This window comes from Arvicanthis niloticus, chromosome 4, assembly GCF_011762505.2.
Source record: "Arvicanthis niloticus isolate mArvNil1 chromosome 4, mArvNil1.pat.X, whole genome shotgun sequence".
Classification (NCBI taxonomy): domain Eukaryota; kingdom Metazoa; phylum Chordata; class Mammalia; order Rodentia; family Muridae; genus Arvicanthis; species Arvicanthis niloticus.
In genome coordinates, this window is record NC_047661.1 from 82,623,484 (window position 1) to 82,649,030 (window position 25,547).

At 47.2% G+C, this 25,547-nt stretch overlaps 1 protein-coding gene across 9 annotated transcripts in view; it reads left to right on the forward strand.

Annotated features, from left to right (window-relative positions):
• The window catches only part of Syt6 (synaptotagmin 6), a 58,515-nt gene that overhangs the window by 24,135 nt on the left and 8,833 nt on the right, over nt 1-25,547 (forward strand). For all 9 annotated transcript variants that reach the window (XR_013109995.1, XR_013109994.1, XR_013109993.1 and 6 more), the window contains exons 4-5: nt 20,382-20,502; nt 25,052-25,223. Coding sequence is in view for 6 of the 9 variants with exons in the window: in XM_076933041.1 (XP_076789156.1) it covers nt 20,382-20,502; nt 25,052-25,223 (293 nt within the window). In the remaining 3 variants the exon portion in view is untranslated. The remainder of the gene's footprint in view (nt 1-20,381; nt 20,503-25,051; nt 25,224-25,547) is intronic.

Sequence of the window (25,547 nt, forward strand, 5' to 3'; positions counted from 1 at the left end):
ACCACATCCACCATCCTGTCCCTTCTTCCCCCATCCCCCCAGTTCCAGGCTTCAAGATCAAATACATAAACACACAAGATCCCTCTTTAAACTACTGAGGGTGACTGAGCTTTCTCTTCCTGCCCTTACGTTTAGCCTTACTTTCCCATATCCAACCAAAACCTCACAGCATAAAATGAGGTTGTTAACCTATTGCCTTACCCTGTTCCCTGCATCCTCTCCAGGAGATGTCTGTGCTTCCAGATGATATTTATTTCCTCTTATTACCTAAGCACTGTTGATTCTTGCAGGCCCATTTGCCTGCATGTGGTGCAGGGGTCCCTGTTGGGAAGATGAGTTCAGCTGTACCTAAGACTGATGGCAGGGGTATCTACTCCCCATCTCAGCCCCTCCAGTGTTACTGGTGCTGGCTGGGAGTCAATTAGCTCTTCTTACTCTCCAGCTGAGGCCTGAAGTGGGGTCATAGGGGAGGTAAGAAGAGACCTAATGAGGTCTTTCCTGGGGAAGCATCAGGGCTATGAGGAAACCACAGATAAATACGGGGGCCCAGGGGGAGAGGGTACTGATCCCCAGAGATCAGAGAGTTACCAGAGAGAATCAAAGGAGTTGCCAAGGAAGGGGCCTGTGAAGAGTCTTACCTTTGGGCTGGCTCTTTTAGGCCTTGTCAGTTGATGGCCCATGCCTTCTTTTGGTCACCCTAGCACTCAGAGCTCCTTAGACCACCAGGGACACTGGAAAAACCCAAAGGAGGGCTGGGGTCTACACCTGGGTGTTTGTAAAGACAGAACATATAGCCAGGATCAAAGAGAAACCTAAAAGGGGCTACTTGGAAGCCAGGGAAGGTGGACAAGGATCACCCTGGCACCCTAGCCAGCCTCCTTGAGCCCCCCTTGCCTTGTGCCTCTGAAAGCCTCTGTCCTACTGGAATAATGAAGGCTGCCTGTGTGTCCATCTGCACCAGACCTGCCAGGGGCTCCATCTCTCTCCTGAAGTCATGGTTGAGTCATCTTAGTGACACATTGGGCTCCGCCAACTTCAGAGGAGGAAAACAGCTCTGTGGTGTGTCATGACAATGTGAGGCACATTTCTCTTCTGGAGAAGTTGGGGACAGGGCTGGCTTTGTGACTTGAAGCACCCGCTTGGAAATGCCACCCCCACACCATCAGCAGCGGTTTCCAGCTGAGTCACTCCCAAGGGCCCTGTGAGGAGAGCAGCATTGGAAAGTGCGCTACCTAGCCTGCCCTGGATCAACACATTCAGTCAGCTGCTGCTGAGAGGTGGCTGGCAAGCAGAGAAGTGTAGGGAAGGACACAGAGCAGCCAGCATAGTGCCCAGAGGCCACTGTGGACGTGGAGCTCTCTGCAGTTAGCAAGCTAAGGCAGGACAGGCTGCGCTGGCATCTTGCAGGTGGAGGTTAAGGCTCTGGGTGGCTTTTAAGGGGAAATTATGAAGTCCAAACTTTCTTCCTGTTTCTAGTGCTTTAGGGTAGGTTTGCGCTATGCCAGGAAAGGCAGGCTGTGGATGCCTTAATAATTCAGTCTTGCTGACAAGGCTATTCTCTCTCTCTCTCTCTCTCTCTCTCTCTCTCTCTCTCTCTCTTTCTCTCTCTCTCTCTCCCTCTCCCTCTTATCTCCCTCTCTCCCTCCCTCCTCTTCCCCTACCCAAGGCTGGGCAGACACCCAGTTCTCTTCAGGAAATTAGTGTACCCTAAGGAAAAATATTCCAACCTGATTCGGAAGGTTTTGTTTTTTAAGTCAGAGAAACTCTGGCTGAACTCAGTTTCCATTTGATGAGATAGGAAAGAAGAATTAACATGGGAGTATACACACACACACACACCCTTCACATGTGTACCACATTGGGGAATCAATGAGAGAGCCCTACTCTCTCACAGTGAGGGTCTAGCCCATTTCACTCTCTCCTCCCAGGGTACTCCAGCCACCCCAGAGAGGGGTGTTTTTGTTCTTGTAATGAAGCACATTTTGAAGAAGAGAATTTCTAGGGGACTTGTGTCCTGGGAAATGGGCATTTTATTAATAGCCAAGAGTGTGGTTTTAAGCCTCACACTGCATCCACAGAGGCTTGTGTCTCACAGGTGCTTTCAAAGGAGGATAAAGATTACCCTCCCCCATCTTAGCCAAGGGATACTGATAAGGGAGGCCAAAGTCAGCCAGGCCATATTAAGGATTTATGAGGTCTGGGAAGGATTTTGGTATGGAGGTAGACTCAGTGCCAGCTACCAGGAACCTTTGGTGAGCATGATTCTGAGCCTGTCGTGCAGGGCTTTAAGCTTTCCTTGCTTGTGTGGCCTTCTCTCTTTCCTCAGAAACCAGATGTGGAAAACAACCACTGCCACAGGCCTGAAATCAGAGAGTTCAAAACCTCAGTGAAGAAGAGGGGCTTTGCAGGTTATAGTCACAGTTCATTGCTCTTGAATCTAACAGTAATACCTAATATGTTTATAAAGAACTCTCCACATGCATTACCTCATTTCACCTTCTCAATACAGTAAGAGATCCATTTTATAGATGAGAAGAACTGGGGGAATTCTCTGGGGCCACATAACTTTAAAGCAATGGAGGAGAGAAGCAAAATTGAGTTCAGCTTCTCTTTTGTTTATTTATTCATTCATAAAGCCTTACTCAATAGCCCAGGCTGGCATGGGTCTCACTATATCACTGAGCTAGCCTGAATCTCACTACATCACTCAGGTTGCCATGAAACTTGCAATGATTCTCTTGCCTCAACCCCATAAGTGCAGTGCTGGTAGATATGAGGCCCATACCTGGCTGAATAGTTTAAGTGCTATAAATCTCTAATATATATATTTTTTATCTTCCTTTGCCTCAAGGTAAATGGTTACATACCTACTCTAGATATTTTGGAAAGAAAGAAGGAAAGAGAAAGGAAAAGAAGTGAGAAAGGAGAAGATAGACAACATTTTCACAAAATCACCTGTTGTTAAAATGTCATGTGAATGCAGTAGAGTTAGGGAGATGCTCTAGAATGGTCTAGAAAGGGATCCAGACCTGTGATGTTGATGCATCAGCTGGATGAGGCCTAGAAGTTTCTAGAATTAAGTAATTCTCAAAAAAAAAAAAATGCTCAGAAGGTGAGATGGGAAAGATGTCTCTTCAGTTGAGGACATTTGCTGCTGTTCTCCCAAAGATCTGGAGTTTAGTTCCCAGCACCCATATCAGCCAGCTCCCAACTCCCTGTGACTCTAGCTCCAGGGAATCTGACACCCTCTCCTGGGCTCTGCAGGCACCTGCACACACATGGTACACACACACACACAAACACACACACACACACACATGTGTACATTTTAAAATGCCTGAGGGAAGGCAATGATGCATTATGAAGAGCAGAAGAAAGGAGATGAGAAGGTGGGCAAGCTCAGAAGTGGGGCAGTGAGGCCAGGCTGGTAGCCACCATAGGCCATGGCTACTGTTCCCTTGTAATCAGAATTCTGAAATGTTAGGCCACTGGTCTCCTCTTACCAGATGATAGGGCTGAAGCCCTCCCAAATTATATCTGGAGAGTCTCCTACAACCTCACAAGGAACCATCTCCAGCCAGATAGCTTCTTAGTGGGCAGAACTTCAGCTAAGCCATGCCCAGAGAGTGGGTAGCTTGAATCTGTCTTTGATCTTCTTTGTACCATGCAACTCTTGAGTATCTTCTCAGGGACACAGCTCTGGGTCCCAAGCAGCCAGCACTGTCTCTCTTTCCCAAGCTTCGTCAACTATTTGTGATGTAGATAATCCAGGAACAGAGGTCACATCTTGCTATCAGTAACAACAAGCTAATAAGACAACCTTATGTTTCTAGCACACTGCTGAATTTACAATACCTTTTTACCTGTATTGTTTCACTTAATCTTTAACAAATTTTTATACAAGGCATTATCCCAGTTTTGCAGATAGAGACAATTAAGCTGAGAGAGACTGGGTTGTGTGAGCATGCAGGCAAATAAGAACTTTCATTTATTTTGTTGTCACTTTGTAGCTAGCGCCCAAGACAATAGCAAGATTAAAGATGTGCTGAAAACCTCATGCAACAGTAGCAAAGGGACAAGTGAAAGATGTCAGATGGAATGCTGCTGGGGCCTCCAGACTACAGGCACACCCTGCCTCCACACACTGCTGAGCTGAAGGCCTTACATTTGACTTGAAGCATCTAGCAGCTAATGCAGAGGGGAAACACAGGCACAGAATTCAGCATCTATTAAGTAAAATAAACCAGATGCTAGAAAAAAAAAAAAAAAAAAGGACCTAGAATGGGAGAGAGTGGAGAAAACAACATCGGCATTGGGCAGTTCAGAGCTCAGGTTTTGAATTCTGAAACTTTATTTATCTTATTAAGACTCAGTTTCTTTATCTGTAAATTGGGAGTAATCATAACCCCAAATCAGTAAAGTTTCAGGCCAGCTAGATTGAAACTCTTTCAATAAACTAAACAAGAACAGAAGAATTTCGTTTGTTAGGCATGTGGTAGTACATATCTGTAATTCAAGTGATGTGGGGGTTAAAGCAAAAGAATCAAGGCAAGGACAGGGCTAGGACAAGGCTAGCCTAGTCTACACAGTAGTTTCATACTAGCCAGGACTGCACAGAGAGACCCAGCTCAAAAACAAACAAGCAAAAATCACTTATTTGTCACAATAAGTTTATAAGCTGGGTTTGAAGTTTAAATTTTGTAATATTGACATCATAACTAATTACTAATATTATATGTGTGTGTATAGTATGTGTGTGGACCCACATGTGTTGTGCACAGCTATGGAGAATGGAGGGATAGCATTGTGGGGTTGGTTCTATTCTTCCAGCTTTACATGTTTCTGGAAATCAAACTTAGGTTATCAGGCTTGTGTGGCAAGGGCTTTACCCACTGAGCCATCTTGTCAACTCAAATGAGCTAGGTTTTGAAACTTGGTGCAGACCAAGCTGGCCTTCGTCTTAATCCTACATCCTCAGCCTCCTCAGCACTGGGATTAAAGTGTCCCTAGACACCATGCACACTCCCCAAATGAGATTGTCACAAAGAGATTATTTTTATGAGTCTGTGGAGTTGGTTGAGACCTCAGAAGCAATGGGCTTTGGATAACATGTGGAATGAACAGTAATCCTCAGTGTAAACCTTACAGAGAACCAGGTTTGGCATAAGGATTAAAGAAAAGGGACTTGGGTTGGACTGTCTGGATTGGAGCCACTCCTCTCTAAAACGAGTTAAGCAGGCTAGTTATGTCAGCATCTGTTTGTCTGCTCTTCTGAAAGATATGGGTAAGATGAGTGAGTCTCTGTAAAGTCGTGTTGGGCATTGCAGGAAAGAATCCACACCAGGTTCCTTACAGCATGCCCGGAGCAAGCGTCAGGTAAACACTGGCTATGAGCAATTCCTTCCCTAACTTATGGGCCATCTCCCTCTGTGTCTGAGGCAGGCAGTCCCTGTACTCCAAGCCACTCAACTTCCTCCTGCCACCCATCAGGCTTACTTCTTTGAATGTCCTCGGAAGCCCTGAGCTCTGACCTCGCATTGACAAATGTGCGATGGGACCAAAAAAAAAAAAAAAAAAAAAAAAAAAAAAAAAAAAAAAAAAAAAAAAAAAAAAAAAAAAGAGGTAAAAAGAGGTTCCAGCATGAGAACTCCATCCAGCATCTGGTCAGCCGGGCTGTCAGCTCCTCGGAGCTTCCTTCAAATGTGCAAACTGAGAAGGAATCTTTGTCATCTCCAACACCAACTACCACAGACAAGTCTTTACTCTGAATCTACAAACTGGAGAAGCCAGGCTCTCCTGCCACATAGTCTTTAGAAACGGTCAGTGAGACCAATCTGTTGTCACCCTCTTCCCAGGGACAAATGTGAGCTGGAATAGAACAGAGTCTGAGGCGTGGTCATAAATTTATGGAGCCACCCCAGTCCCCAGAACGTATGATTTCCCCGTAGCTGGGCTTTGAAGGAAGAGATCAGTTAGTTCCACCCCTTTTGAGCCCTTGTCTCCTAGAGGAAGAGTTGCCTCAGCTAACACTGACAGGAGACTGTCTGGGTCGGTGTGAGAGCAGAGGCAGATGGGAGTGGAAGAGATAAAGAGAGGTGAGAGGAAATCCTGGTGACTGTGTGGGAGGCCAGGAAATGCTGGGCTTGACTTAGGAGAGGAGCTGTAGGGAAAGTCAGGCTGCCCCCCAACAATGAGAACCCCAGGATTAGTCGGCCTGAGGGCCAGGGCATGGCCTGCAGAATGCCTTGCCTTGATGCCAGGTAGAGCTATTCTTGAGCCAGTAGCTAGGAACCTCTTCTGAGAGACAGAAGGGAAGGTCTGAAATCTTCCAAGGAACTCAGGCAGCCTTGCCCTGCCATAGCTCTGAGGCATCTCCACCTGTAACTCTGGGACTAGGAGAGCTGAGCCTTGAAAATTCTCCATGGCTACTCCCTTCCCCTCCCCCAGTTTCCTCCCAGCCTGAGCCTCATTTCTTCACCACTCTACCGCTGCACTCAGTGCCTGGAAAGAAGGAAATGTCCATTTGTGTCACCTGCTCACCAGTGGGTGCCATTTACTGGCTCTGGCAGAGCACACGGCCTATAATTTTTGGAGGCATTACAGTAATGGAGCTACTTTGGCATTTCATCATGTCCTCTTGGGCAGGCTCACAGGAGTGGGAAGGGAGGCCTAGAGCCTGCTTCAGAGCAAGTTCTCAGTGAAGAGCCCTCTCCTGGTAGCTTCAGGATTCTTATGCCCCACCCCTCCTCCTCTGCTGCACCAATCACTTGCCTCTTCCCATCTTTGACCTAGGAAACTCCTCCTACCTGCCTCCCAGCAAAACAGATGCTCCTTCCTCTCCCACATGCTGACACATGCACAGGACACACCTGACCCCTCAGCCCACAGGGCAGGCAGATGGGACAGCTACCCAGGAGTACCAAGCCACCACCTGAACTAACATGGCAGGGAAGCAGGAGGTTTACAAACCACACACTTGCATAGGAGAGGTGGTTTGCTTCAGAATCAGGACCTGGAACACCTGCCCAAAAGAGAGCTACCTCAAGCATGACAAGCATGGCCCTCGGTCAGAGAGCTGCAGAGGAGTGACTCTGAAGTTACATCTCTGGGAAATAGAAGCATGAAGCATGAAGATGCTCATGCAAAAACCCACGAGTGTTTTATCAGGCATTTATACCGCCTCCCTTGTAGTTTACTCTAAAGCCCTCCCCTCTGAATAAATACAAGGCTCCTCAAGAAACTCCAAGCCAAGAGCTAATTGTTTATAGTTAACTGTGAGTGTAGGTGAGAGTCACTTTTCAAATGCTGGAAGATTTTAAAACCAAGGAAACAGTTTCTTTTAGAGAAAACTAGATGGAGCAAACATGGATACAGTACCCAAGTGCGGTGATGTATGCCTATAATCCCAGCACCTGCCCAAGGATCTGGAATTTAAGGTCATCCTCTGCTACCTAGTGAATTCAAGGCATCTTGAGCTATGTGAGACCCCATCTTAGAAAACAAAAGGAAAAGAAATAGATACTGGCCTTTAAAAGCATAATGGCACAGTTACGATGAAAGAGTAGATGGTACCTAGGTGAAAAGGACATAAGCATCCCTGGGAACCCTGACTAGGACATCAAAGGATGGCTTCCTGTACTTCAGGGTGTCTGGGAAAGTGGGGGTGAGTCTTGAGCTGAGACTGGAGGAGCTTGTTCCTTGTTTCTTGCTGCCTAGCGACGTGACTAGTATTGTCTTGTTTCGGACTACAGAGATCTCACTTTAAGGGAATGAACTCTAAGAGTTTGACATCTTCAACCCTCTCAAGAAGCCAAGTAGGGGTGGCAGACTATGTCCTTGTCCCTTCTCAAGACCTAAGAAAGCAAAGTCCAGCTCTCTGGGAGATGGGGAGGCAACAGTTGACTAGCTCAGAGCTTCTTCACTGATGGGTTTCTCACCACAATGCTGGTAGCTGCGCCCCAACAGCTCAGGTGGGGAGCTCTATGCGGAGTGTTCTGGGTCCTTCCACACAGCTGCTACATGGTGACATGAGCTCAGACTCGGGGGTTCTGCCTGCTGCTAGAAGCTTCTTCCTGTTTTCCTTGAAAATGAGGCAATGACCACAGGAACAATTTAGCATCTGAGAAAATGATGATACATATGGGGATATGCTTTTCATGGGAAATGACAGGCTGAAGCCAGAGTGCCACACTAGCTGCTCAAGTGAACAGGAAACAGTTCTCTTGCACAGGACGGCACTGCATTAGTCTCTCATAAAGGAGAGACAGGCAAAGGCAGGCAGAGGAGGACAAATGTTCTAAGAAAGCCTTGTGCTTCTTGCTTCCGGAACACCCAAAAATGTCACCTCCCTGGGTCCTTAGCATCCATGATTGTCAATGACCAGGGACAGAGGGTGGTGAAGGGAGCTGAAACCTGGGCAATCCTAGCGGAGGCTGGCAAAGATGATGAAGAGCAGACCTTCAGAGTTGACCTCTGAGACTAAATCCAAATGGACCACTCAGGCAAGTTATTTAACTCCTGGGTTCCAGGACAAGGTGCCCGTGAGAATGGGCTCCTCTGAGTGAAATGCACTGAATACATATTGATTTCTCGGCATGGTCTCTAGCTGATGCTCCACAAATGTAAATTCTCTCTCTTTTGACTTTGACTTTTATCACTTTTTAAAAAATGGTTTAAAAGAAATAGAAGAAACTTCAAGATACTAACCAGACTGTCCTTACTCAGTTGGTACCTCTAACTCCTTGGTTCTCAACTAATGGGTCACAACCTATGGGGGTGCCTAATAACCCTATCACAGAGTGTCGCCTAAGACCATCAGAAAACAAAGACATTTACATTATGGTTCATAATAGTAGGGAAACTACAGTTGTGAAGTAACAAGGAAAATAATTTTATGGTTGTGGTCACTACAGCAAGAGGAGCTATCTTACAGGGTCGCAGCATGAGGAAGGTTCAGAACCATGCTCTAACTAGTTGCAATAGCTGTCGGTTTCCTGACTTCCCTAGTGCTTGCTGGAACACAGACTCCTGGGCTCTGCCACTGGTAAGAGGAGATTCTGGTAAGCTCAAAATGCTCCCCCAGGTTGTCCATCAAAAAAGCACACCTGGGAATTATCATACTAATTAAATCATAATAATTAAGCTTCCCATTCTCTTGCTAAAGATGAACTCCCCAGCATGCCTCATGGTGCACAGGTAGAGGCCCAGGTAATACAGAATAAGCTGCACCGCATGGGCCAGCTCCAGTCGGGCTTCAATCATCAGTGCTCTTGCTAAGCTCAACAAAGGACAGGCTCGTTCAGGATCATCACTTCTGCTCTGCCTGAGTGTCTGATGCCTGTAGTTGCATTGGACCATGTTCTGTGCAACAGTGATCCCAATGGGGTCTGAACCAGCAGCTGCAGAAGCTTGTCTCTCCCTTTCCCTACAAACTGAAAATGTGTTCATCAATAATTTGTGCACCTAGACCCTTCTTTCAGAGATTCCAATTCAGTGGCTCTTAGATTCCACTTGGGAATCAATCCCTCACCCCTTAAACAACAACAACAAAGCAATAAATAAAACTATTTCCATCTGGGGGATGTGCGTGTGTGTGTGTGTGTGTGTGTGTGTGTGTGTGTGTGTGTGAAAGAGAGAGAGAGAGAGAGAGAGAGAGAGAGAGAGAGAGAGAGAGAGAGAGGTTTGTGAATGATGTCTAAGGGCATATACATATCATAGCACATATGTGGAGGCCAGAGGACAACTTTGTGAAGTTATTTATCTTGCCTTCCACCTTTATTTGGGTTCCAGGGATCAAACTCAGGTCATCAGGTTTACCTACTGACCCATTTTCCCAGCCCTAAGTTCCTAGCTCTTCAAGTGATCTTCATGCAGAAACCATGCCACTGGTGAGGAAGACCTGCAAGGCTCTACCCTGAGACTTTCTCTTATCCTGCACTCCCTGAGACCAGTGCCAAGGAGAAACAAATAGCTCTTCCAGTCACTGACTCTATTTTTACTTCATAGTGCCTGGAGATTAAACCCAGAGTTTTGCATAGGCTAGGCAAGTGCTCTACCACTGAGCTGCATCCCCAGCCTACTATCGACTGTTCTGTCACTTTCTTGAGCCCTGCAATGTGGTCTTGCTCACTGGTGTGTCACGTGGAATGTACCAGGCACCATGTTGGTTCAGTACTGAGAATACAATGATGAAGAAAACATAGGGTCAGGACTGGGGGTAAGACCAACGAAACAGCTAGAGGGGGGACATCTAAGGGACAGCCACTCTCTGGGCTTGCATGAAACTAAGAATAAGTATCTATCTTGTTGACCGTTGTTTTCACCGTTTTGCCTCTCTCTTATCCTAGTAAGTCCCTGTCTGTTAGAGCATACACCAGAAGGAATAGAGTGTGCAAAGTCCTGAGGCAGGAAGTCCCCAGGCATGAGAGGAGCTACAGATAGTCTGGGTCTGAAGAGTTAGTTAGTGTTATTCATACAGGATCTTCAGGTCTTGATAAGAGTTTGGAGCATTTTTCCTAATGCAAAGTGTGCAGTTGTTTTTCTTAATGCTGTGACAAAATAGCTGATGGAAACAGAGAGGAGGGATTTATTTGGACTTATAGTTTGAGGAGATACTCCATCATGGCAGGGGAAGCATGGTAGCAGGCTGCTCCATGGTGGGGAGAGCATACAGCAGCTGCTTGTTACACGGTACCCACAGGGAAGCAGAGAGCCTGGGATGGATATAACCTTCAACGCTTGCCCCTTAACAATGTGCTTCCTCCAGCACCTTCCTCCTAAATGTTCCACACACTCCCTAAAGAGTGCCACCACTCTTTATGGTCACTACGGGGTCACTTCACATTCAAACCACAGCAGAGGGAAGCCATCAGAGGGTTAAGCAGGTGCCGAGGCAATCCGCTTCCTATTTCAAAGGGTATTGTGGCACCCAGGTGGGAACAAAGGGAAGCAAGGGGGTCAGGTTGGCATGGGTAGACGTGCTTTGGCTTCCTGTGGCATAAGAGATGGGGAGAAGTGAGCGACTTGAGGTGAGATTTGAAGACAAAATTTGCTCAGCTTAATAAAGAACTCAGTGTAAGGAAGAAAAGAAGTTGGGTTCTGGATAGTTTTTCATTTCTGGCTTGAGCTCTGGGGCAGATGGAAGAGCCATTTACCAATGAAGAGGAAACATGTAAATGAAAGATAGATGCTCAGCTTTGAGCACCTGTGATTCTAAGGTTTCTGTGAGATAGCTGTGAGTTAGTACCGTGCTAGTTCTATCAGCCTAGAGCAGCGGCTCTCAACCTTCCTAAGGCTGTGACCCTTTAATACCTCATGTTGGGGTGACCCCCAACTATAAAATTACTTTTGTTGCTACCTCATAGCTGTTATGAATCATAATGTAAGTGCATGATGTGCAGATGGTCCTGGGTGACCCTGTGAAGGGTTGTGAAACCCGCAAGGGGGTCTTGACCTACGGGTTGAGAATTGCTGGTCTAGAGCCTAGGCATGATGTTTGGAGGACCCATAAACACAGGAGCCATGTGGGGTGATGGGTATTAGCATCATGCATGCCTGAGGGGAGAAGACATCACAGGCCTGGATAATGATGAGAACACAGTGGAAAGAGGCAAAGTCTCTAGGAAGAGCAACAAAGGTGCTAGGTAGGAGTAGACCATAAAATAGGAAGGGGACCAGAGAAGGTTCAGCAAGACCAAGAGGTTCTGAAGTGAGAGCAACAGGAGACTGACAAAAACCTAAATCTTAAGGGTGCCCAGCCCCAGTTCTCCAAAGAGACCCTGGAGTGAGAGAAGCTGTCAAGCATGCATCTTTGTCTTAGACCAGAGCTCTGTCTACTCGCCTCCTCAAGGCAGTGACTTGCAGAAACATTGCCCAGCCACTCTGGGGAACTATCTACTTGGACATCTGTTCTCCTGCAGAGAGACCCTGTCATCACAGCCCAGTGAGGGACAGAGAGCTGAGATCACTCACTGCTGAGATGCCACCTTCTTCCCTGGGAAAAGTGATGGCTGTCTGACAGCCACCTGGCAGGACAACATGCAGGCAAGACATGAAGACAGACTCTCATCATTAGCATCGCCAATTTGCTGTTTACTCCTCTCTACCACCCCCATATGCCACTAATGAGAAACCAGCAGTGGGAGCAAATCTGAGGGGAAGCCTCCTGCCCTGGCCTCTCCTGGACAAAGCATCTTGTGCTAAAGACCCTGGCTTTAGCAGGCATTGCCTCCATCTCTTCCAGAGCTCCCCCAAACTGTGCTTTCCTCAAGCCCCCTTCCTCCCATGCTCTGTATCCCTTCTCCTGTCTCCACCCACCTTCTTGAAGTCATTAGGAAAAGAGCTGCCTCCCCAGTGTGATTCTGACCCACATCTTGTCTAAAAGTGCACGGAACTTTGAACCTTTTGCCAACAGCAGGTTCAAAGGAGAGGACTTTCCTAGATGTCCCTCACGATGTTCAGATATTTGACCCCCCCCCCAGTGATGTGTTTTAGTCTCTTTATGGGTCCCCTGAGATCAAGCACAGCCTGGGTCACCTCACTCTAACTTCTTGTATCTCTGCTCCCCATGACTCATAAGCTCCTCCACAGCCAACCCAAGTTCTTGGCATCCACACTGAAGCAGAAGCGAGAGTATTGAGTTTCTTTAAGGCACCTCTATTCTAATTATCATTTATTCATAACACCGCAAGGGCTTTGGGGCAGAAATGCACTTGTGAGAAAAGCAAGCAGGGAATCTGAACAAATAGAACCTGCCCCAACATCCAGTAGGAAGCACCCAGAAACTAGAGCCAGCAACACAGCAGATAACGCAGATCTTTCCACCTCTGCCACCCTCCTCTTTCTTGTTGGAGCCTAGGAAACCCAGGCTTGAGGGATTCAAAGCAGGGAATCAAACTCCCTCCCACCCCCGGGGCCTGGTGCTCACAGCAGGCGTCCTCAGTCGGCACCCTGGGAAAGAGTTCCCACCTCCTTGGCTCTCTCTCTGCAGGAAGCCAAGCCAGCCATGCGGGTGTGGGGTGTTCTAGGTGTCATTCACTTCCCCCAACACCAGCCCAGTCATCCAGTAAGCACTATATCCTATTGCTTTTATCATATATATATATATATATATATATATATATATATATATATATATCTCCTCTTCATTATGGCACATGTCACACTTGTCCCTAGCATGAGGACACACCCTCAAAACAGGCCAAGAGGTCAGGGAAGATGATCCAAGAGGCAGTAACAGCTGGCCTGGAAGGACAAGTGTTATCATCAGAAGCAATGAGGCTTCATCTCAGGCAGTGGGGAGAAAAAGGTGATAGCATTGAGGTGCAGAAGATCTGGGGGGAAGTTTGAGGAGGGGAGATGAAGCCATTTGGTACAGTGCTGAAAGTGTGGGCTCTTGTGCTTCACATCTTAGCTCTGTCTGGGGTCACTTGTATCACTTTTGACACCAGTGTACCCATGTAGAAAGCATGTGTGTGTGTACCTGTGAAGGATTATTCAGCCTCTAAGAATGCCTTGAGGGTGGGGGGACTGTCTGGACTGAGTTAATTTATATGGGAAGACACATGTCTTCACTGTGGATGTTACCACTTCCCGGACATGGATCCTGGATGACATAAAATGAAGTGAGCTGAGCACTGAGCACTGGCATGCTGTTTCTTTACTGTAGATGCCATGTGATCCACTGCCTCAAGATCCTCCTGTCGTGACTCCCCTGCCAGGATGGATCACAACCTTGAACTGTGAGACAAAATTGCCATGTCTCCTTTAAGTTGCCTTTGTCAGGGTCCCTCATTATGGCAACAGGATAAATAATTCAGATGAGTGGGTACCAACAGTACCCATCCCACGAGGTTTTTGTCTGACAACGGAGCTTGATGGTCAGAATGGTATGTAGTTAATTCTCTAGAAACGTTCTGGTGTCGTGGTTGAGTGTAGGGCAACTTGTGGGAAAGGAGTAGAAGGAAAATGGTGGAGGCTGGCAAGGCAGCAGGGCCAGCTCAGGAGGAAGCTCGATGCCATTTGATTCTGCAGACGAGTGGACTTTACACTGGCTCCTAGAAGCTTCAAGAACGTCACTGGAGGCTGGAGGTGGAAGCTCTGGACCCCATGTCTTACCCAGTGTTCTTCTGCTGTATGTATTTGAGCTTTTGAATAACATTTCACATGAAAAAGAGGTTATTCGGGTATTAACGCACATGTGAAAAGGAGAGGCATTGAAGAGTTTTCACTTAGAGAGGAATGATGTTCTTGGTTCCAGAAAAGACAAATCTGATGAGTGGACAGAGGGAGTGGGAAGGTAACAGAAGCCCTGGAGACAGTGTGGGTCAGAACTAAGACAGTGCCATGGAAGAGGGGATGCATTTCAGGGTCTGGGGAGACCAAGAGGAGGAAACCAACAGTGCTTTCATGAGACCATGTGGGAATCGGGCTGCTCTCTCCCTTCTCTTTGGCCTACCCATTCTTTACATACCTGCTGTAAAGGTCCCCGCCTGCTTCCATCCCTCCAGGGATTCTGTGTTTCATGAGGATGATGCCTGAAGGCTTCCTCCATCTCTCCACAGCCTCCTCCCGCCTCTTCCTCCTTCCTTGATATACCCAGGACAAAGCCATACACATCCCCTCTCTGGGCACCAGGCCATAAGCTCCTGGTCTGCTGCCTTTTCCCCCCTAGTGGTCTTCTTCCATTTTGACTCCTATCTCCAAAGCTACTCTGTGTGTTACTGCCTTTCAGCCTACACCCTGTCCTCTTATCATGTCACTGGCTCCCCCATGCCCTTGGATGTGTCATCTGGTCTGCATTCCCTACAATGCCACCACCCAGATGGGTCTAGTTTTGTCTCAGCGTCACACGACCTTGCTCTCCACCTGCCCCCTAAACACACATTCAGTAGCCGTGAGATGGCTAGAGACCCAGATAGGAGCCATCTCTGTGGTGTCTGGGGAGAAGGCAGAAGTAATGACTGAGTTAGGAACAGAAGAGACAGTTGTGGAGAGTCTCTCATCACCTGAAGAACCAAGGGCAAAGGCTCACGTATGGGCAGGAGGCTCAGAGATAAGCCCTGTCATGTCAAATGTCACCCCCTCTGTGGAAACCTGCCTCGAAACTTCTGCCTGAGTTTAGTGCTCTCTCTACTCTGGTCCACAGCTCTGTTATTGTGCCTGCATTATTACACAAAGCAGCACTGACTGCCTTCCTCTCCTCTGTTTCTGTCTGGAGACCACAACGTTTCTATAATAGTAGTAATTTCAACAGCAAATCCGTACTGAGCACTTACTCTGTGCTAAACACTAAGCCAAGCATTTTGCATGAATCACCTTATTTAATCTTTTCAATAACCCTAGGAGGTAGGTTGGATATTAGCCCCAAGTCTGTGAAGGGTTACATAAGTTGTATTACTCATGAATCAGAGCTAGGACTTGGTCCCAGAGCTGCCTGATCCAAAATCCTTCTTCTCATCTACTGTCCATCAGGCCCTGGGCTAGACATGAGCAGTGGAATCAGGGATCCCATCCTCCTCTCCAAGGGCCTACAGAGGTGAGGAACACAGGCATCCATCACAGCATCCCTGAATTAATGTTCAACTTATGTGCTGTGATTCATGCTGTGAAGAAAAAGGCACAGATACCAGGGGCTCAGCCTGGCTCGGAGGGTCCAGCCTCCACATCTGATTCATGTGCTGACCTCAGCCCTAAACCTCATGCCTGAGCAGAGGGGTTATTCATTGAGTGTTTCTTTACCCATCAGAGCCAATTTGGCTTCTGTCCTTCCTCTCAGGCCTCTTTGGCCCAAAGTAACCTAACAGCACTTCCTGGGTAGTGTCTCCAAGAGCCTTTTAGGTCTCCCGTGGCTCTCCTGAAAGTGTGGCGGATGCTTCTCTGCTGATGATGTGAGATTCAGAGAAGCTACTTAATGACTAAGAGACTGCAAGTGTCTCTAAGAGATGAGGAAGCATCATTCTTGCTTTGCTCAGCTTGGGTTCCCCTGGCAGACTCAGGGCACTGATGCCACTTCTTGCCCATTTAGGAAGCAGAGTCATGAGCCCTGGAGGACAGCAGAACGTCTGGGGGCTGTGAGGGGTGAAGGATTGAGAACGTTTGGACTTCAAAGCAAGATTGCTAGGGTCCTTGAGGTGGTCAGTGGACACTAGTTCAGCATCCTTGGGCCATCTCAGTAGGTGATAGTTGATAAATTCCCTAGTATGAATTCTTAGGTCTTATGGCTTGCAGGATATCCTTTTGTTTCACAGGTGAGAGTCCAGAAATGTAAAGTGACTTGTTCAAGTCCTCACAGCTAACACATGGCAGAAGAACTAAAAGCCTGGGTCTCTTGGCTTGTGGCTCACTGTAGGGTTTATCATCATCATCATCATCATCATCATCATCATCATCATCATCTACTATGTCTAGGGTTATATTAAGTGCATCAAGGAGAAAGAAATTCTTTCATGATCTGTGGCAGGTGGCTGATGTGGAACCTATGAAGGCAGAATCTTGCTGCCCAGGCATTCTGGGCCCTGAGGCCTAAAGCAGGCTGCTATTGTGGGCAGAAACATTGGTGAGCAGAGACAGGCTGCACTTAGGACAGGTGTCTCCAGAAGCCAGTTTCCTACTTCCCCTCCCATGGTGGCAGGCCCACCCCCTCCCAGCCTCAGCTACTAGTGAACTCAGACCAGCCCTATCAGCCCCAGGTTGGTAGAAGGGGCAGAAGCTGCTCTCTGCCACCTTGTGGCCATCCATGACCTCTCCCAAGCTGGCGCTCATTACTAGTCTGCCCTAAGGCAGCCTCTGACATCAGGTAGAGATGAAAGCAATAAGACCCCAGCTGGTCTGCAGCCCCTGACACCCCTGGTTTTTATTAAAGGCCAAAGTCTCAGGCACTCCTAATTAGGATAAAAGGCTTGCAAGATGTATAGAATTGAGTAGAAACCTGTGACAGCGGTCAGAAGGAGAGTGCGAGCTGTGGGCCCCTAGGTAGGCCAGCTCCAGCAGCGGCTGGCTGGCTGTTTATCTCCCCCTTCTCTATTTACTCAAAATTAACCTACTTTACTTTAGCAAATAATCCAGTCTTGTGTTGTCTGTCTGTGAAGTGGAACATTGCCCCTTAGTCCACTGAATCACACCAGCCAGCTTACCAGCAGGCCCAGGGGGACCCAGGCTACCACAGCAGAAGGCCCTGGAACTGGGCTTTGGCCCCAAGACTGATTTCCTTTCTGAGTCGTGATGGGATTCCGAGCCTGTTCCCATTTCCATCTGGGCCACCAGAGTACAGGGTCTGTACTCTGTACACCACTGAGGACAGGCTCTGGGGATTCTATACTGCACCGCACACCCAGTGCCCATATGCCTTCACAGTCTCCTGAGAAAGAACAGCCCTGCGAACAGAGGGCATCCCTTGGGCCATCCTTGAGAGCTGTTCACAGAAACTCCATTTACCCTGATGGATCTCATGTAGCCAAAGCCAACATAAACAAACCAGCTCCAACTCCCTGAAAGGGGTGGCTTATGAAGAAGCCAGTCTGATACTGTAGGATGGCAATGATGGGGACATGGTGACAGCAACCTTTTTCTTTATTCCCTATTAGAGGAGCCAAAGGGGCTCCCGGAAATCTTCCCAAGGCCCTACCTTGATCATAAGATGGATACAGAGAATCCCTCCTGCCAGCATTCTTTTGGCAGAAATGCAACCATCCTTTCTTGCAGGCATCGGAGGCAGCTTGTGTGTGCTATTTGCTCTCTCCAAAGCACAGTGGTTTGTAAGGCGGGCATCCCACATGAAAGGGGCCTTTTGTTAGTTACTACATAGAGATGGGAGTGACGGCAATTCCCATGTGCTATTCATCGGATATGGAATCATCTAAGCAAAGGGAAGAGGGGGAAGGCTTTAGCATAAGCAACTAATGCTGGACAAGTTATGTGGAACAGAGGTTGCCATACAGAAGAAAATGAGATGCGGAGATAAGAAAGCAGCCACTGCTGAAAGCCCCCAAACAAAGAGTCTTGATTCAGAAGCTGAACTAGGGAAGAGCTGAAGGTGTTTAAAGAGGGACATTGACAGATGAATGTCTGGCACTAAAGTACTTGTTAGTCATGCAACCTCAGGCAAGTCCTTAACTTCAGGAACATTCATTTCCTCCAGTGTGGGGCAGGCACAGTAGGAGCACCCACACTGTAGTGCTAGGCTAAGACTCACTGAAGGTCATCAGCAAAGGACTCGGTGAACAGCATACAGCATTGGCTCCTGTTATTATACTTAGTGAGTCTGGAACAGTTCCTGGAATGTTAGGCAGGATTAGACTTAGAGCTCTGGTAGGGAAATCAGGAGAGATATACTTCTGCTTGTACTTTATTGCTTCAGTCAGAGATGGTATATTATCTAGGTGTGCCACTGACCACACAGATGGACCTGGCCATGGAAGGGGACAGTGGTGATCCCACAGTGCCAGGGCATAGGGCACTATGTGTCTCTCTCCCTTGAGGCAGGGTCTAGGAAGACACCTGAGAAAGATGGAAATCCTACCACCATCTTTGAACTGCTTATACCCTAATCTACTATGTATATGTTGTGGGTATGGGAACTACATCCTTTCAACCCTGAAACATGCCTCCAGCAAGCACTCAGCAAATAGGGATGGGCCAGCCCAGGCTGGAGAGATGGCTTAGCAGTTAAGAGCACTTGTTCTTGCAGAGGACCTGGGTGATTCCTAGCACCCACATGGTGGCAACTCACAGCCATTTGTAACTCCAGTTCTAGTGGTATCTGACACCCTCTTCTGACCTTCACAGGCATGAGGCACACACATGCTGCACATGCAAATATGGAACAAAACACACACATAAGTAAGTAAATAAATCTGAAAGAGGAGGAAGAGGAGGAAGAGGAGAAGGAAGAGGAGGAAGAGGAGGAAGAATGAACAACTAGCCAATGAACAACTGAGTGTAGTCAGGGAGTCCTTAGCTAGCTAAAAATTCCAATAGTATCACCTCCTCACAGTCATTATTAACCCCTTCTCTGTCTAACCTTTTTCTCCTTAATACTTTTGACTACCTTGTTTTCCTTTTAAAAATTATAGATATACTATCTATGGCCCTAATGAAATGTAATCTCTGTGAAAGTAGGGATATTGTGTCTTTTTTCTTTCCTATGAATCAACACCTAGCACATATCAGATGCTCAATAGATTTTTTTTGATATTTTTGACTGAATAAATGGGTAGATGAATAAACAAGTAGAAGGACCCATCTGGAATCAGAACCACTTCAAACTCTGGCCTTCTCTTCCTCCACCTCCTCCTCCCACTAACTTACCTCTGGAGTCAGTTCAATGTCTTTGAATTCTAAGCTTTCTGTACCCTCCTTGCCATAAGCAGGCAGAGAAAGCAATCTGGCGAGGTGCTATCTCATACAACAGATGGGCGTGCTTGCTGTCTCTCTAGAAAGATGCTATGACTTTCTAGGAAGGGACATTTTTTTGCTCAGAAGCTTCCAGGGATCCCTAGGCAGGATGATTGTGGGGTAGGAGAAGCAATAGAGCGTGTGTATATTTCTGAAGGATCATCACATTTAAGAGAGGATAACAAACTGAATGTGCAGCGGTTCATAAAGCACAGGATGGCCAGTGTACATCTGGCTGGTTGGCAGCATGGCCTCAGCAGGGTATCAATTCTTTGCACGTCTACTTCTAGACAGGAAGATAGAGCCTGAGGCCAAGGCAGCCGGGTGGTGAAAGACAAATAAACTGAGAAACAGAGCAGAAAAGAGTTGCAGATGTCCTGGAAGGAGGACAATCTGAGGACTGGAACGTGTGTCCTGACCACATGACTAGATAGGCAGGAAATCAGAGGGTCAGTAACAGGTCAAGGACACATGAACCACCAAAGGTCTGCAGGCAATGGCACACAGAGTTAGTGTCCAGAGCAGAATCAAGGATAGGCCAGAATCTGATCAGAAGTAAGAAGGATGGGCTGAAGTGTAGCTCAGTTGGCAGACTGCTTGCCTAGCAACTCATAAACCAGGTATGGTGATGCAAATTTGTAAGCCAGGACAGTGCTTAGAGGGTAGAAGCAGGAGAATTAGGAGTTCAAGACCATCCTTGGTTGCAGAGCAAGTTTGAGGTCAGCCTCAAACTGATCTCAAAATTTAGAAGAGAAGGAGGGGTAGCAGGAGGGGAGAGGGAGGGGAAGGGAGAGGGAGGGGAAGAAAGGGGGAGCAGAAGCGGGTAAGAGGAGGAGGGTGAGGAGAAGGGGGGGGAGGAGCATCATGGTAATCACCAGTCCCTTGGGTCTTAAATGCATTCACTACTACAATTCCAAACATTTTGGGCTCCAGAGCTCCCCATGGCCATTGTAAGCACCCCTCACCTGCTCTCTCATCTTCTTTTGCAGGAGAGTGTGGACTTGGGGGAGATCATGTTCTCCCTCTGCTACCTGCCCACAGCAGGCAGGCTCACCCTCACAGTGATCAAGTGTCGCAATCTCAAAGCAATGGACATCACAGGCTACTCAGGTACCTCTCTTAGTCTCCCCCCAACCCCCGGGTTAGCATTTGGCCTCCCTGAAGTCTAAACAGTAGGATTTAGAAGAGTATTCAGGAAGGAAGGACAAGAACCGTCACTATTCTTAGGAGGCAAACAGCCTGCATCTGATTTCCACCCCTGCCACCTCCTTCCTATGTAAAGATGTGGTTTCTATACCGCTGTGCAGGCATAGGTCTGCGATAACTGAACTGAAGGAGGAAAAGATTATTTGGCTTACAGGTTCAAAGGTTTCAGCCCAGAGTCATTTGACCCCCTTGCTTGTGGGTCTGTGGTAGCACAGTATGTCATGGCAGGGACACCTGTTAGGGGAGCCTGTTCCCTTGTATCAGCTAGGAAACAAGAAGAGAAGGTGTGGGGTCAAGATCCTATTATTCCTGTCCCCAGGACCCTAGAGTTTCCACCTTGACTAGCACCACAGGCTGGGATCAAGTCTTCAATATCCTTGATATTCAAGATCTAAACTGTAGTGGTTTTTTTTTTTTTTTTTTTTTTCTTCCCCAATCTGAAAAGTGGTGAAAAGTGGGCACTATCTACTGGTCAGATTCAGAATATCTGCACCAATCCATACACTTGTAGGTGCTGAGTAAATACTATTCCTATTAGGATTATTCTTGGAGGGAGGGTAGTCTTCCCAGCTCCTACAGAAATTATAGAGTTGGCATGTCAATGTTAGCAGGTTCACCCATGCCTAGGGTAACAGTCTGCATGTTAAACCAAAGGAGCAAATGCATTGGAAAGCAAAGTACCTCTATAGTCAAGTATTTGGGGTGTGTGTGTGTGTGTGTGTCTTTGTGTGTGTATGTCTGTGTGTCTGTGTGTCTATGTGTTTCTGCAAAGCTCCTGCATTGGCCTTAGCACTGAAGCAGCAGAATAGAAATCTAGTGCAGTGCCAGCCATGGGGAGACACTTGTGCGAAGGCAGCTTCAAAAACCTGAAGGCCTGACATGGTAAAAAGGTTTGACCCCCTCCTACAAAAGCCAGGTCCATAGCACATGTTAGAAAGAGTGGTTGTTTAGCATGAGTAAAACCCTGGCTCAGTACCCACCATGGCGGAGAATAAAAGAAAAGAGGAGAGATGATGATGGTGGTTCAGCTGAAAACCTCCAGGCCCAGGTTTGCCCCATGAAGATGGAGAAAGGGGTTCAGGCTAGGAAACTGAGTTGTATTTTTTTTAATCTTTTCAAGTCCCTGCTCCAGACTCCAACAGCCGCTGCAGTGCCCATTGCAGTCCAAAAGTCTTCATTGAGGACCCCCAGCTCTCCCCGCAACACACACACACACACACACACACACACACACACACACAGCAGCTAACTCACATCAGGATGCAGCAGAAAGCATCATAAACCTCTGCTGACATGGGAAAAGCAACAGCAAGCCAGCTTCCCCCAAATACAGCCAATGTAGATTTCATTTCAATACCAAAATAAGTGCACACGAGGACAGAAATTCACTAAGGACTCTCAAGGCAGCTGAGGGAAATAGGATTTTGCTGTCCCAGTCCCTAAGACTGTTTTCTGTGTTGTAATCAAATTGACGTGCTAGAGTGTGATTTCTGGGTGGAGCTATGAGTAATAACTGGGCTGCTGTAAATCAGAGGGTTTGGGGGTGAAAGGATTGTTTTTAATGTTAAGTTCTAACCTCTCCCTTCATAGCTTTCTCTTTTCCCTGGGTCTGGAATCTCATGTTAAATCTCAACTTGATTCTGTAAATACAAAGGCCTTCTTTGCATCAGTCTCTGGAGCAATGCATGAAACACCATATGCATTCATTAAATATGAACAAATGAATGAGTGAGCAAACAGTGAATGAGTGAATTTACACACAGCATACAAATATAGCCCAAGGTGATGAAGTAGAAACTAGGACGCCCAGAGCACCTCCTACTCCCTCCCTCATCGGTCTGTGAGGTTGAGGTTGTCATTGGCTTCAGGCCAGACAGGTCTGCCGTTGGACTAACATGGAAGGGAAATGGAGCTCCTTCATTCCTGTTCTAGACTTACAATGGCACTGACCTCCAAACCCAAGGATCTTCCTATTCTCTTTGATCTAAACTAGCCCACAATCAGCTATCTAAGCCTGTTTCTGAGAGTCATGACGATCAAAACAGCACAAAAATAATAATAAAGACCAGTATGCTACAAAAGTGTAGGTTAACCCTTTTGTCTCCAATGCCTCTGGTTTATATTGCTCTGTCTCTAGTGATCAATAGTAACTTTGGAGTCTGGCCTGGGATCACTTCCTACACAAATCATTTAATCTCTCGAAGCCTCCATTTTCTGCCTATAAAACAGAAATATCAATGGTAAACATTGTACAGTGTAGATGTGAAGTAACCCTGATGAATGACATTTCTTAGCACAGAGTATGTTCCAAAGGCTGAATTCTGATGACTCTCACACAATGAGGCAGAAATACAGTGCTGGGCTTTAGGCCTCCCGGCACTCCACTCCATCATAGTGAGGAACAGACTTCAAAGATCCTCTGGGGCCACCATTCCACTAAAAGCCACAAACATTTCCCAGAAGCACCCTGGGGAGCAGTCATCTCTGGTCTCTGATTAGCCTCTCGGATGCTGGTGGGAGCTTGGTCCCTGCAGAAAGAAATCTCACCAAATGATGTGAACCAGATATTCCTTATAGGAATGAACAGAGTTGGGGAAGATGGCATTGGCCCAGTGGCTCATGGGACAAGTGGCTATACCTGTGTTTCCCTTACATGGAAATGTGTTTCTGAACGGAATGTCTGGGACCAGGAATAGGAGAGGAACAATTGCTGCAAATGTAGAGACACTTTCTAAAGCCATGTGTAGCTGGAAAGACTTGAATATTAAAGAGGGGTCTTGGGCCTGGCTCTTTTCCCCGTGTGATCTGGACAGTGTCCTAAGGAGTAACCACGGGGAAGGAGCCTGTGGAAACCAGACAACTGTGGCATACAGACTCTCAACACTCCTTCCTTTTTACCAAATGCTCCCCAGTCGGGGGTCCTGAAAGTATAAAGTCAGAGACAGGAGGTTGATTAAATTCCTCAGGGGCTCCCCAGTTCCTCCATCAACCCGAGTGTCCCCGTGGCTGAGGCACAGCTGCCACTGTCACACTACTGAGTCAGCAGCTCACTTGGATGTCTGTAAGAATGCTCTCAAAGCTTGGCATTCATCTCTTCAGTGTATAGTTTCTCTAGTTTTTACTCTAAGTGTAGCCTCCATCTGCCCTTCCCCCAACATGATGCCAAACAGTACGAGGCCCAGTGGGTACTCAGGGGTCCAGGAGGCACCACCACATACCTCAGAATTACAGAGCCAAGAGAGGGGCTACTTTGGCTCGTTCCTCCTGACAGTTTCACATGAGCCCTGGCTTCTGGACAAGAAGGTGTCTGAGCGTATCACGGTCTCAAAGCTATTATTGCCTGTAAGTTGTCCTTTTTCTTGAGCAGTGCCACATAAATACTAATTATGACGCGCCTGAGACACCTGTGCTATGAGATACAATAGGTGTCCCTTCGTTTGGATGAGTAGAAAATTTCAGGGTAGAAAGATGACCATGAAATACCCATTCAGAAAGCTAAAGGGGAGAGAAGATTAGGCGGTACATGGAAGTTTAATAAAAAGACATCTCTTTGCAGCATGGAGAGAAGCCAAGATCCCACTGAGAAATAAAATGTCAGCCAGCTGCCCTGAGTCTGGGGAGCGGGGGCACCTCACTCACTCTCCTGGCCACAGTTCTGCGTCACTGCTCAGAAGTGACCATGAAATGGCCTCCAGGGAAGCAGCGGGAGGGGCCGCTTCCCTGCTTCCTGATTCCGAATGGAAATGAGATTACTGGGACAGTGGGCCCAGAAGCATGTCTTCTGGCAGGGAGGACAGGAACAGCATTGTGACTGATGCCACTGCTTCTTTCTAACATGTTCCCCGGGCATCACCACATCCTATTTTTACCCCTTTATCCTGTGGTTAAAAAGCTGGCAAGACTCCAGAGGAAATGATTCCGTATACGTGAAAGAAACAGTGCTCTTGTTAGCTTCAGTGCTCTTTGAGTTCTCCAGCCAAAGAGACTGCAGCTGAGATTGAGGGCTGGGAACTACATAACCATTGACAAGAGTCTTGTCTAAATTGAAGCTAGTTTTCCTATTAGTGACACACCATTAGGCACCCTCCCAAGTATACAAAGGTAGCTAAAGACTGAGTTTATTAGGTGTTGATCGTCCTCAGAGACAGGTGCACTACTTAAATACAAGGTGACTTAATTATGTTAACCCACGGATCCCGTCTGAGGAGCAGCAGTAGGTCCAGGGATTCTGTCTCTCTGTGGCAAATGCTATTCAAGAACATCTGTCTAATAATGCCTCACACCTGTCATCTCAACATTTGGAAAGGCTGAGACAGGTGGATGGTTGTGAGTTTGAGGCCAGCCTGGGTTACAGAGTAAAACCAGTGTCAAAAACCAACCAAACAACCAAACAACAGCAACATCAAAAATTGGTTTAACCTCTTATCTTCTCGCACTGCCTTCATTGACACAGATCCCTATGTCAAAGTATCTCTACTGTGTGATGGGCGGAGACTGAAAAAAAAGAAAACGACCATAAAAAAGAACACCCTCAACCCTGTCTACAACGAGGCTATCATCTTTGACATCCCCCCAGAAAACATGGATCAAGTGAGCCTGCTCATCTCCGTTATGGACTATGATAGGTAGGTGCCTGCCCCGAGGGATATGGTCACTCTCGTCCAATGCAGCAGAGGGACCCTTGACCTTAGACCTGTGGCTTGGGACCTATTGGCTTCAAATATGACCCCCCTTAAGAAAGACATAGGAATTTGAGAAAGGGCATGGACCACCCTTACTGAAATCTACAGCTTCCCTTTCCAGCCTGGGGCAATCCTGCCTGTCAGCCCTCCCGCATTCACTCCCAGCTACTTCTTTTCTTCTACTTGCCACCAAGTATCATTGTCTGCCCTTTAAAATGCCTCTCTAGCATCTCCTCTCCCACAGGACAGCTATGAAGCCCCATCACT